This window comes from Chamaea fasciata, unplaced genomic scaffold, assembly GCF_029207755.1.
Source record: "Chamaea fasciata isolate MVZ Bird 193981 ecotype frontalis unplaced genomic scaffold, bChaFas1.0.hap1 SCAF_1339, whole genome shotgun sequence".
Lineage (NCBI taxonomy): Eukaryota > Metazoa > Chordata > Aves > Passeriformes > Sylviidae > Chamaea > Chamaea fasciata.
This window is the reverse complement of record NW_027095424.1, coordinates 1-12,176: the sequence shown is the minus strand read 5'-3', so window position 1 is coordinate 12,176 and position 12,176 is coordinate 1. Positions and strand designations below refer to the sequence as shown.

Below are 12,176 nucleotides of genomic sequence, written 5' to 3'. Positions count from 1 at the left end.
GGGGGGATGCCGGGAAGCGGCCGGAACTGTTCTGCCCGGAACGGTCGCGCCGCGCTCGCGGTTTCCGCGCCGGAACGCTCGGCAGGGCCGGACCCCGACGGAGCAAGATGGCGGCGCCCAGGCGGGTGTATCACGTGTGGGTGGGGGCCGAGACCGGAGCCCTCAAAGGTTTGGGGGGCTCGGGGGGGGGTCCCGGGGGGCTCGGGGGGGTCTCCGGGCTGGGGCTGAGGGTTCGGGAGGGCGCTCCAGGGGGATCCGGGGGGGTTCCGAGGGAGTTCCGGGGGCCCGGGGGGGGCCCGGGGGAGTCTGGGGGGGCCCTGGGGGGGTTGGGGGGGGCTTTGAGGGTCGCGGGGGGGCCCCGGGAGGTTTTAGGGGGGTCCCGGGTGGGCTCCTGAGGTCCCAGGAAAGACCCTTTGTGGGTTTTTTTTGGGGGGGGTCCTGGAGGTGTTTTGGGGGGGTCCTGCAGTCCCCAGACCCCGCCCCCCCCCCCCAATCCCCTCCTGCCCCCCCCAGGGGTGAACCTGCAGCGCAAAGAGGCCGCGAACCTGGTGGGGGGGTCGGGGCTGAGCCGGGCCCGGGGGGTCTCGGCCCTGGCCTGGGCGGACCCCGCGCAGACAGAGGTCAGCGGGGGGGTCTGGGGGGTCCGGGGGGGGGTCTGGGGGGGGTCTGGGGGGTCCTGGGGGGGGTCTGGGGGGTCCTGGGGGGTCGGGGGGGTCTGGGGGGTCCTGGGGGGGTCTGGGGGGTCCTGGGGGGTCCTGAGGGGTCGGGGGGGGTCTGGGGGGTCTGGGGGGGTCTGGGGGGTCCTGGGGGGGTCGGGGGGGCGTTTGGGGTGATCCTGGGGTGGTCCTGGGGGGGTCCCGGGGGGGTCCTGGAGGGTCCTGGTTGGTTTGGGGTGTCCGGGGGGTTCTGTGGGGGCTTTGGGGGGTCCTGGGGGGTTCTGGGGGGGGTTCGGGGGGTCCCGGGGGTGTCCAGCCCCCCCCCACCCCCTGCCTGCCCCTCCCCCAGCTCCTGGTGGGCTCCCTGGATCGCTCCCTGAGCGTTTTCAGCCCCGAGAAGGGGAAATTCACGGCGGCGCGGCTCTGCCCGGGGGGGGACGGCGCCTTCTGCGGCCTCGGGGTGCTGGGCAGGTACGGGGGGTCCCGGGGGGGCGGGGGGGCTCGAGGGGCTTTTTGGGGGGAGGTTTGGGGGGTCCCGGGGGGGTCTGGGGGTCTTTGGGGGTCCCCGAGGGGGTTTGGGGGGGTCCCAGGGGGGTCTGGGATGGATTGGGGAGGAGTTTTGGGGGTTCTGGGGGTCCTGGGGGGTCTGGGGGTGTCCAAGGATTCTTGGAAAGGTTGTGGGGGGTGGGGGGGGGGTCTGGGGGGGATTGAGCCCCCCCCAAAATCCCCCCAAATTCCCCCAAATCCCCCCCCACTCCCCCCCAATCCCCCCATCCCCCCCAGCTCGGTGGTCACTGCGGTGGAGTCGGGGCTGGTTCGGGTCTGGGGGGAAGACGAGGCCCAGGAGGTGAGTGGGGGGCTTTGGGGGAGGGGGCGGGGGGCTCTGGGGGGGATTTGGGGTCACCCAGGGACCCCTCCCCAATTCCAGCCCTTTTGGGGTGAATCTGGGGGGGTTTGGGGATATTTGGGGTGACTGGGGGGGGGGTTCCAGCCGGGTTTGGGGGGTTTGGGGTGGATTTGGGGGGTTTGGGGAGGTTTGGGGGTCTCTGGGGGGGTTGGGGGGGGTTTTGGGGTTCCCCGGGGGGTTTTGGGGTGACCCCTCCCCAATTCCAGCCCCTTTTGGGACTCACGGGTGGGGTCAGAGCGGGGATTTTGGGGGTTTTTTTTTGGGGCAGTTTCGAGGTGGATTTGGGGTGGATTTGGGGGGGGTTCGGGGGGGGTTCGGGGGTCCCCGGGGCTTTGGGGTGACCCCTGCCCGTCCCCAGCCCCTCCAGGAGCTCCGGGCGGGCCCGGGGCTGTGCCGGATGCGTCAGGACCCCGCGAGGCCTCACCTGGTGGGGACGGGCGGCAAGGAGAACGGGCTGAAGGTGTGGGACCTGCAGCGGCCCCAGGAGCCCCTGTTCAGGGCCAAGAACGTGAGTGGGACCCCCAAACACCAAAAAACACCCCAAAAACCCCCCAAAACACCCCAAAAACCCCCAAAACACCCCAAAACACCAAAAAAAACCCCAAAATAACCCTGGAATATCCCAAACTCCCTGTTCAGGGCCAAGAACGGGAGTGGGACCCCCAAACACCAAAAAACACCCCAAAACACCCCAAAAACACCCAAAAACACCCAAACCCCCCCCAAAACACCCCAAAACACCCCAAAAACACCCCAAAAACACCCAAAAACCCCCCAAAACACCCCAAAAACACCCAAAAACCCCCCCAAAACACCCCAAAAACACCCCAAAACACCAAAAAAAACCCAAAATAACCCTGGAATATCCCAAACTCCCTGTTCAGGGCCAAGAACGGGAGTGGGACCCCCAAACACCAAAAAACACCCAAAAACACCCCAAAACACCCAAAAACCCCCCAAAAGCCCCCCAAAACACCCCAAAACACCCCCAAAACACCCCAAACCCCCCCAAAAAATCCCAAAACCCCACAAAACACCCCCAAAATAATTCTGGAATATCCCAAATCCCCTGTTCAGGGCCAAGAACGGGAGTGGGACCCCCGAAAACTTCCTTGGGGGTCCCCAAAACGTCCCCGAAGGTCCCAAAACGTCCCCAAAGGTCCCAAAACGTCCCCAAAGGTCCCCAAAGGTCCCAAAGGTCCCCAAAGGTCCCCGAAGGTCCCCAGGTGTTTTTAAAGGTCCCCGCACGTCCCCAGGTGAGGAACGACTGGCTGGATCTGCGCGTCCCCGTCTGGGATCGGGACCTGCAATTCCTGCCGGGATCCCAGCGGGTGGTCACCTGCACGGGGCACGGCCAGGTGGGCTCACCTGGGGGAGGGTCACCTGGGGTCATCGGGGTCACCTGGGGTCACCTGCACGGGGCACGGCCAGGTGGGCTCACCTGGGGGGGGTCACCTGGGGTCACCTGCACGGGGCACGGCCAGGTGGGCTCACCTGGGGGGGTCACCTGGGGTCATCGGGGTCACCTGGGGTCACCTGCACGGGGCACGGCCAGGTGGGCTCACCTGGGGGGGGGTCACCTGGGGTCATCGGGGTCACCTGGGGTCACCTGCACGGGGCACGGCCAGGTGGGCTCACCTGGGGGGGGTCACCTGGGGTCATCGGGGTCACCTGGGGTCACCTGCACGGGGCACGGCCAGGTGGGCTCACCTGGGGGGGGGTCACCTGGGGTCATCGGGGTCACCTGGGGTCACCTGGGGGTCACGGGGGTCATCGGGGTCACCTGGGGTCACCTGCACGGGGCACGGCCAGGTGGGCTCACCTGGGGGGGGTCACCTGGGGTCATCGGGGTCACCTGGGGTCACCTGCACGGGGCACGGCCAGGTGGGCTCACCTGGGGGGGGGTCACCTGGGGTCATCGGGGTCACCTGGGGTCACCTGGGGGTCACGGGGGTCATCAGGGTCACCTGGGGTCACCTGCACGGGGCACGGCCAGGTGGGCTCACCTGGGGGGGGTCACCTGGGGTCATCGGGGTCACCTGTGGTCACCTGGGGGGGGGTCACCTGCAGCTCCCAGCCCCAGGTGACCACACTGGGGACCCTTGAGGGGCTGTTGGACGGGGATGGGGTGGCTCTGCCGTCCCCCTCACCTGTCCTCACCTGTCCTCACCTGTGCCCTCCCCTTATCTCACCTGTCCAGGTGCGTCTCTACGACCCGGCCACGCCCCAGCGCCGCCCTGTGCTCGATGTCACCTTCGGGGAGGCGCCGCTGACGGCGCTGGCGCTGCCCCCCCGGGGACACGTCAGTGCTGGGGGTCCTGGGGGGGTCTGGGGGGGTCTCGGGGGCATTTATGGGGCTGGGGGGGGGGGGTTTGGGGGGTCCTGGAGGGATTTTTGGGGGTCCTGGGGGGATTTTGGAGGGTTCTGGAGGGATTTTTTGGGGGGCCTGGGGGGGGTTTGGGGGGCCCTGGGAGGGGTTTGGGGGGTCCTGAGGGGGTTTGGGGGGTCCTGGGGGGATTTTGGGGGGTCCTGAGGGGGTTTGGGGGGTCCTGGGAGGCTCTGAGAAGCTCTGGGGGGAGGGTTTTGGGGTCCCTAGGGTGGGTTTTGGGGGTTCTGGGGGGATTTTGGGGGATCCTGGGGGGTTTTGGGGTCCCCAGGGGGATTTGGGGTGCCCTGGGGGGTTTCTCACCGACCCCCCCCCCGTCCCCCAGCTCGGTGGTCGTGGGCAGCGCCCGGGGGGACGTGGCCGTGATCGACCTGCGCAAAGGTGAGGGGGGGGGCGTCGGGGGGGCCAGGGGATTTTGGGGGGGTCTGGGGGAGGGTCTAGGGGATTTGGGGGGGTCTGGGGGGGTCCTGACAGGGTCCCGGGGGGTCTGGGGGGGTTCTGGGGGGCTTTGGGGGGTCCCGGGGGGTTCCTGGGGGGTCCTGGGGGGTTTTGGGGGTCCCGGGGGTGGTTTGGGGGGGTCCTGGGGGGTTTTGGGCCTTGGGGGGGGTTGGGGTGGTTCCTGGGAGTTGTTTTGGGGGTCCCGGGGGTCTCTGCGCCCCCCTGACCCCCCCGTGCCCCCAGGGCGGGTGCTGAGGGTCCTGAAGGGGTTCTCGGGGGGGGTCCGGGGGCTGCAGTGTCACCCCCGCCTGCCCCTCGTCGCCTCCGTCGGCCTCGACCGGTTCCTGCGGCTGCACCGCCTGCACGACGGGGGGCTGCGGGACAAGGTGGGACCCCCAAACCGCCCCCAAAACCCTCTGGGACCCCCAAACCGCCCCCAAAACAACCCCAAACCCTCTGGGACCCCCAAACCGCCCCCAAAACAACCCTAAACCCTCTGCGACCCCCAAACCGCCCCCAAAACAACCCCAAACCCTCTGCGACCCCCAAACCGCCCCCAAAACCCTCTGCGACCCCCAAACCGCCCCCAAAACCCTCTGCGACCCCCAAACCGCCCCCAAAACAACCCCAAACCCTCTGCGACCCCCAAACCGCCCCCAAAAACCTCTGGGACCCCCAAACCGCCCCCAAAACAACCCGAAACCCTCTGGGACCCCCAAACCGCCCCCAAAACAACCCTAAACCCTCTGCGACCCCCAAACCGCCCCCAAAACAACCCCAAACCCTCTGCGACCCCCAAACCGCCCCCAAAACCCTCTGCGACCCCCAAACCGCCCCCAAAACCCTCTGCGACCCCCAAACCGCCCCCAAAACAACCCCAAACCCTCTGCGACCCCCAAACCGCCCCCAAAACCCTCTGGGACCCCCAAACCGCCCCCAAAACAACCCCAAACCCTCTGGGACCCCCAAACCGCCCCCAAAACAACCCCAAACCCTCTGGGACCCCCAAACCGCCCCCAAAACCCTCTGCGACCCCCAAACCGCCCCCCAAACCCTCTGCGACCCCCAAACCGCCCCCAAAACAACCCCAAACCCTCTGCGACCCCCAAACCGCCCCCAAAACCCTCTGGGACCCCCAAACCGCCCCCAAAACAACCCCAAACCCTCTGGGACCCCCAAACCGCCCCCAAAACCCTCTGCGACCCCCAAACCGCCCCCAAAACCCTCTGGGACCCCCAAACCGCCCCCAAAACAACCCCAAACCCTCTGCGACCCCCAAACCGCCCCCAAAACCCTCTGCGACCCCCAAACCGCCCCCAAAACCCTCTGCGACCCCCAAACCGCCCCCAAAACAACCCCAAACCCTCTGCGACCCCCAAACCGCCCCCAAAACCCTCTGGGACCCCCAAACCGCCCCCAAAACAACCCCAAACCCTCTGGGACCCCCAAACCGCCCCCAAAACAACCCCAAACCCTCTGGGACCCCCAAACCGCCCCCAAAACCCTCTGCGACCCCCAAACCGCCCCCCAAACCCTCTGCGACCCCCAAACCGCCCCCAAAACAACCCCAAACCCTCTGCGACCCCCAAACCGCCCCCAAAACCCTCTGGGACCCCCAAACCGCCCCCAAAACAACCCCAAACCCTCTGGGACCCCCAAACCGCCCCCAAAACCCTCTGCGACCCCCAAACCGCCCCCAAAACCCTCTGCGACCCCCAAACCGCCCCCAAAACCTTCTGCGACCCCCAAACCGCCCCCAAAACCCTCTGGGACCCCCAAACCGCCCCCAAAACAACCCCAAACCCTCTGCGACCCCCAAACCGCCCCCAAAACCCTCTGGGACCCCCAAACCGCCCCCAAAACAACCCCAAACCCTCTGGGACCCCCAAACCGCCCCCAAAACAACCCCAAACCCTCTGCGACCCCCAAACCGCCCCCAAAACAACCCCAAACCCTCTGCGACCCCCAAACCGCCCCCAAAACAACCCCAAACCCTCTGCGACCCCCAAACCGCCCCCAAAACCCTCTGCGACCCCCAAACCGCCCCCAAAACAACCCCAAACCCTCTGGGACCCCCAAACCGCCCCCAAAACAACCCCAAACCCTCTGCGACCCCCAAACCGCCCCCAAAACAACCCTGGGACCTCCTGGGACCCTGAAACGACCCCCAAGCCACCCCCAAACCTGTGGGGACCCCTTAAACCCACCTGAAACCTGCTGGGAGCCCCCAAATCGCCCCAAAACCACCTGGGACCCCCCAAATCCCCCCCTCCCCCCCAAAAAAAAGCCTAAAGCTCCGCGGTTCCCCCCAAACCCCCGTCAGGACCCCCCCAAACTCCTGAGATTGATCCCAAAAACCCCAAAATATCCCAAAAAACCCTCTGAGCCCCCCCAAACCGCCCCAAATCCCCATCAGGACCCCCCAAACTCCTGAAATGATCCCAAAATATCCTAAAAAACTCTCTGGGCCCCCCCAAACTCCCATCAGGACCCCCCCAAACTCCCAAAATCGATCCCAAAAACCCCCCAAATCCCCCCCCCAGGTGTACCTGAAGTCCCGCCTCACCTGCCTCCTGCTGAACACAAACCTGGACTGGGAGGTGAGACCCCCAAGGCTGGGTGGGATTTGGGGGGGGCTGGGGGCGCCCCCCACCCTTTAACCCCCGATTTCTGCCCCGCCCCCAGGCCCGGGAGGAGCCCCCTCCCCAAAAAGACGCGAAGGATGAGGAGGGGGACGAGCTCTGGGACGCTCTGGAGCCGGTGCCCACCCCCAGGAGGGGCAGGAAGAGGAAAAACTCGGGGGTTTGAGGGGCCTGGGACCCCCGAATCCTCCCCACGCCCCGGCCTCTGTGTGGAACGTCCCAGCTGGGAGCAATAAAGGGAATTTTGGGGGATTTTTTGGAGAAAATAAAGGATTTTTTACGGGAATTCTGTGGGGGGTTTATGGGGATTGTTTTGGGGGGATTTCGTGGGGATTTCGTGGGAATTCAGTTGGAATTTCGTGGGAGCTTTGGTGGGCGTTGATGGAAAGTCAGTGGGAGCTTCAGGGGGAGTTTTGTTGGGAATTTTATTGGGGGATTCAGTGGAATTTGGTGAGGGTTTAACGGTATTTTACGGGAACTTAACGTGAAATTTAAATTTGGAACTTCACGGGAATTTTATTGGGGAATTCAGTGAGAGTTTCCCGGTACTTGGCGGGAATTTTACGGGACCTCAACAGGAATTTCAATTTAAGGGGAATTTTATTGGGGAATTCAATGGAATTTGGTGAGAGTTTCCCGGTACTTTGCGGGAATTTTACGGGACCTCAACAGGAATTTCAATTTAAGGGGAATTTTATTGGGGATTCAATGGAATTTGGTGAGAGTTTCCCGGTACTTGGCGGGAATTTTACGGGATCTCAACAGGAATTTAAATTTCAATTTAAGGGGAATTTTCTTGGGGAATTCAATGGAATTTGGTGAGAGTTTCCCGGTACTTTGCGGGAATTTTACAGGAACTTAACTGGAATTTAAATTTGAAATTTCACGGGAATTTTATTGGGGACTCAATGGAATTTGGTGAGAGTTTCCCGGTACTTGGCGGTAATTCCCCGGGACCTTATCGGGAATTTAAATCCCAATTTCCGGGGAATTTTATGGGATTTTCCGATGGTTTTAAATCTGTTTTTCACCAGTGAAAGGTCCCCCGGCGGGGGTGCACCGTTCCCGGAGGCACTGCAATACCGGGACGATGCGCGGAGCGGAGGGAGCAAGCTCCGGGTCCAACTCCCGAGCCCAAAAATCCGTTTAATATGAAGTCCTCTCATCGAGGACGTATCAGATATTAAACTGATAAGAACAGATACTACACTTGATCTTAGCCAAAAGGCCGAGAAGCGATGCCGACTGTCGCGACAGGCCCCGATGGCGGCCGTGGGTGTGTCCTATCGCGGTCACGGCCACCCCCGCGCCGCCGTTTTTACCCTCCCCGTCCCTTCCCGAGCTCTTCCCGAATCTCCCCCCGCGCCTCCCGCTCCCCTCCCCACCGCTCCGACCCCCAAAAATCCCGAAAATCGCCCCAAAATTGCGCTCCCAGCATGCCGTGCGGCAGATTTGCATATCCCGCCTTTTCATCTGCATAACCCCGCCCCTCGCGCTGCGTTCCCCTGATGCCGCCCGCTGCCAAAAGGCCCCGCCCCTCAGTCTTGTCCTCCCGATCTGATTGGATGGGCGAGCAGTCTGATTTGCATTCGCCACACCCCTCAAAAACCACGATGACGCGCTAATTAGCATAACCACGCCCATGGAATGAGCTCATCACGCAGTTTGGTCAGTGCAACATGCTCATTTGCATAAACATCCACGTCATTTGCATACCAACAGCCCCGCCCCAAAGCAGCCCCCAGGGCGATGTTGCGGGTCCGGGGGGAATTTGGGGGGACAGGACGGAGCGGGAAAGTTCCCAAAATCCTTCACGGTGCCCAAAACAACCAGAATTCCAGAATTGGGAATAAAACCGGGATTTAATTCAGGAATTCGGGACTCCGGGGCTGAGTTCTGTTCAGGTGTGACGCCGCGATCCCCGGCCCTGGGGTTCCTCCCGCCCTCCCCAAAGAAAAACAAATCCCGGGTTTTTTAATGAAAAGAACGATTTTTATTTGTTTTGATGAAGGACAGCGAAGATCCGCGAGCTGGAGAAAAAATTCAGAGTGTCGTGGAAGTCCTGTGAGAACCAGAGAGCCCCAAAGTCAGCCCTGGAATTGGCTTTGCCTTAAAAATCGGGCTGAAACCCCCGAAATCAGCCCGAAAATCAGCCCCTGATCTCATGGAAATCTCCTTTCCAAAATCAATCCAAAAATAAATGAAAACCGCCCCCAAAACGCCCAAAATCGGCCCAAAAATCACCCCCTGACCACATGGATATCACCTCCCAAAATCAATCCAAAAATAAATGAAAACCGCCCCCAAAATCCCAAAATCAGCCCAAAATTCAACCCAAAAATCAGCCCCTGATCACATGGATATCACCTCCCAAAATCATTCCAAAAACCCCCAAAATAAATGAAAATTGCCTCCAAAACCCCCCAAAATCAGGCCAAAAATCACATTTGTGGCACTTCCAAAGCCTCAAATCCCTCCCTGGAGCCCCCAAATCCCCTCCAGGACCCCCCAAATTCCCCCCTGGAGCCCCCCAACGCCTCAGGAGGAACCACTCAGTCACGGGGCTCAGTCTGGGGCGGTATCGCCTCATCCTCGGCAAGGGGAGACCCCAAAACCCCCCAAAAAACCCCCAAATCCCCCCAAACTCACCTGAGCCCCGCCCTGGGCACCTGCAGCACCTGTGGGACAGCAAAGGGGGGGTCAGGATGGTCCCCGCCACCCCCAGGAGCCTTTCCGGGGACCCCCACCCCAATTTTTCAGGTGTTCGGGTGTTTTCAGGGGGGTCAAAGTGAGCTAGTGACATCATCACCAAAATTGGGGGGGTGTGATGTCATCGGCGAGGCCACGCCCCCTCATTTACATACCTGGCTCCGCGCGTTCCAGGCCTGGAGTCACCTGAAGCACGAAGGGGGAGGGGGTTAAAGGGAATTTTGGGGGGATTTGGGGACCCCGAAATGGGTCAGAGCCCCCCCGGGTCAGGCCTTGGGTTCTCCACAGCAGCTTCGGCCGAACGAGATTCGTGTGGTCATCACCCCGGGGGGGCCCAAACCCCCCAAAAATTACCCCAAAATTACCCCAAAACCCCCCCAAAATTATCCCAAAATTACCCCCAAACCACCCCAAAACCGCCCCTGGGTGATCGATTTCCCCATTTAAAACCCTCGGGGGGAAATGAGAACTTACCTTGAGTCTTTCCCAAAACGACTGCGGCCCCCAAATTCCAGGGTTGGATTCCTGACCCCTCCCGAATTCCCCCGTGCGGGGTGGGGGGTCAGCCCATTAGGGACCCCCGGGGGGCAGAACCGGATGGAATCCTGGGATGGAATTAGAGGAGGGATCGAGGTTTGCCTCCGACACCCCAAAATCCGACCAAAAGCCCCCAAAAGCCCCTCCAGGCCCCCTCAGACCGTCCCCTCTGGGACATCCCGTCCTCTTCTCCCCCCCGGGGGCTCCAGGGGGTTCCACCTTTGCAGGTCCTGGGCCCCACGGGGGGGTCAGACAGGTGAGGGTTTCCTCATGGGGGGCCTGGGACCCCCAAAAACAACCCCGGGACCCCCAAAAACCACCCTGGGATCACCAAAAACAACCCCGGGACCCCCAAAAACCACCCCGGGACCCCCAAAAACCACCCTGGGATCACCAAAAACAACCCAGGGACCCCCAAAAACCACCCTGGGATCACCAAAAACAACCCCGGGACCCCCAAAAACCACCCTGGGATCCCCAAAAACCACTCTGGGACCCCCAAACTACACCACGGGACGCCAAATCTGACCAAAGGATCCCCCAGAACACCCCAAGAACCCTCAAATCCCATCCAAGGGACCCCTTATCCCACTCAGGGACCCCCAAACTCACCAGGCCCATCGGGGATTCCCATCTCCGGTGGCTGTGGAGGAAATTGGGGGCTCAGGGGGGGTTCGGACCCCTGGCAGGGGGGTGCAGCCCCCTCCCCAAATCCGATCAGGGCTTTGGTAACTCGGAGCTGCCATCGGACGTGTCCTCCAGCCCGGGGGTTCATCCTTTCGGACCATGGGGGGGATTTTCGGGGGGGTTTTGGGGGGTTCTGACCTGAGCTTGGGTCACTGCGGTCACTTCATGGCGTTCTAAAAGTCACCCCGGGGTGAGGCTTCTCCACGCTGGGAATATAAAACAAACGTGTAAATGTGATTTAATTGTGATGAACTAATTACGGGTGGGGCCTAAAGAAGCTGCTCTCAGCCGTCACGCGGCATCAGGGAGCCTCAGGCATATGCTTGTCGTTTATCGTCACTCGTCACCGAACAGCCAAAAGTGTGGGGAGGGGGCTCCGAAATCTGAGCCCCTCCTTAGGTGGGGAATTCGAGGAGGAATTCCCGGATTTTCGGCAAAAAAAAAAAGGGACTTACCTGGGGAGGGGCCAGGGGGAACCCGCGGATGAGGTTTGCGTGCCTTGAAAACAAGAAAAAAAAGTTAAAATGGCAAAATATGAACAAAACAGCCACTTTTAATAACACATTTCAATTTTAGGAGGGTTTTACACCCCAGTTAGGGGCTCTAGTGTGGACTTAAACCTCCCCACGTGGCTGAAGGCCCCGAAAAGTTTTAAACCTCCCCACGCGGGGCTGATCCCGCCCCGGAGGGTCTTTAATCCCCCTCAGGGATCCGGGCTCCCCTCTCGGGTCAGCGCTACTCAGAAAAAACAACGGCGTGAACCTTCACTGAGCCATCAGCAAGAGAGAGTTCAGGGTGATCATCCCCGCAGCACTGCAGCCCGCTCCGCCCCAAAACCCACCTTTTTAAACTCAAAAAAAGCCGGTTTAAACCCACCTTGGACAGCAGCACCATTCCGGGGGCAAAAACACTGAAACGGGAACAAAAAAAGAGTTAAAAACATGATGATAACAATACGGGTCTGCCAACGAGCAGGCCGGGGCAGGACGAGCCCTCAGAGAACTCTGAAATTCTTCACCGCGCCATCAGCACAGGTCTGTGAGAGACTCATCCCTGGGGAAGGCGCTGCCTGAGCGCCGGCCGCCCGGGGGAGGGAACGCGGTTATCGAGGCCGCCGCACGCCCTTGAAACCCCTTTGACCACGCGTCGGGCCACGGCGCGGACACGCGCAACACCAACCTGCGGCTCCCGCTGCGGGGACAAAATGGCCGCGG

The 12,176-nt window shown here is 62.0% G+C and overlaps 1 protein-coding gene, 1 long non-coding RNA gene and 4 other non-coding genes across 10 annotated transcripts; 1 reads left to right on the top strand and 5 right to left on the bottom strand.

Moving 5' to 3' along the window:
• The first annotated feature begins 47 nt into the window (after window positions 1-47).
• Window positions 48-7,315, top strand: LOC136284752 (WD repeat-containing protein 74-like). 2 transcript variants are annotated; one of them, XM_066175121.1, is made up of 11 exons: window positions 50-168; window positions 514-620; window positions 1,006-1,127; window positions 1,440-1,503; window positions 1,922-2,071; window positions 2,820-2,921; window positions 3,764-3,861; window positions 4,272-4,330; window positions 4,631-4,773; window positions 6,931-6,987; window positions 7,073-7,315. In XM_066175121.1, exons 1-11 carry the CDS (start codon window positions 108-110, stop codon window positions 7,193-7,195), a joined length of 1,086 nt encoding a protein of 361 aa, XP_066031218.1. In that variant the 5' UTR covers window positions 50-107; the 3' UTR covers window positions 7,196-7,315. The 2 variants fall into 2 exon arrangements, with proteins under 2 accessions (XP_066031216.1, XP_066031218.1); XM_066175119.1 differs by lacking the exon at window positions 3,764-3,861 and having other exon boundaries at window positions 48-168; window positions 4,275-4,330; window positions 7,073-7,196.
• Window positions 7,316-8,078: 763 nt separating this feature from the next.
• LOC136284754 (U2 spliceosomal RNA) lies at window positions 8,079-8,269 on the bottom strand. The gene has a single exon (XR_010719289.1). It is a non-coding gene; the product is annotated as a U2 spliceosomal RNA (small nuclear RNA).
• Window positions 8,270-8,999: 730 nt separating this feature from the next.
• On the bottom strand, window positions 9,000-12,176 carry LOC136284753 (uncharacterized). Of its 4 annotated transcripts, none has more exons than XR_010719286.1 (8): window positions 12,142-12,176; window positions 11,839-11,872; window positions 11,418-11,460; window positions 10,888-11,168; window positions 10,213-10,343; window positions 9,894-9,924; window positions 9,679-9,707; window positions 9,000-9,091 (listed from the first exon to the last, which is right to left on the bottom strand). It is a non-coding gene; the product is annotated as an uncharacterized lncRNA (long non-coding RNA). The 4 variants fall into 4 exon arrangements; XR_010719288.1 differs by lacking the exon at window positions 12,142-12,176 and adding an exon at window positions 11,981-12,130; XR_010719287.1 differs by lacking the exon at window positions 12,142-12,176 and having other exon boundaries at window positions 10,888-10,918; window positions 11,101-11,168; window positions 11,839-11,974.
• On the bottom strand, window positions 9,562-9,629 carry LOC136284756 (small nucleolar RNA SNORD31). The gene has a single exon (XR_010719291.1). It is a non-coding gene; the product is annotated as a small nucleolar RNA SNORD31 (small nucleolar RNA).
• On the bottom strand, window positions 10,426-10,552 carry LOC136284757 (small nucleolar RNA SNORD22). The gene has a single exon (XR_010719292.1). It is a non-coding gene; the product is annotated as a small nucleolar RNA SNORD22 (small nucleolar RNA).
• Window positions 11,697-11,773, bottom strand: LOC136284755 (small nucleolar RNA SNORD26). The gene has a single exon (XR_010719290.1). It is a non-coding gene; the product is annotated as a small nucleolar RNA SNORD26 (small nucleolar RNA).

Coding starts and splice junctions, on each gene's coding strand:
- LOC136284752 (XM_066175121.1), top strand. CDS start 108: ATGGCGGCGCCCAGGCGGGTGTATCACGTGTGGGTGGGGGCCGAGACC. Junction 4,331..4,630: donor CGTGATCGACCTGCGCAAAG/GTGAGGGGGGGG, acceptor CCGTGCCCCCAG/GGCGGGTGCTGAGGGTCCTG. Junction 4,774..6,930: donor ACGGGGGGCTGCGGGACAAG/GTGGGACCCCCA, acceptor TCCCCCCCCCAG/GTGTACCTGAAGTCCCGCCT.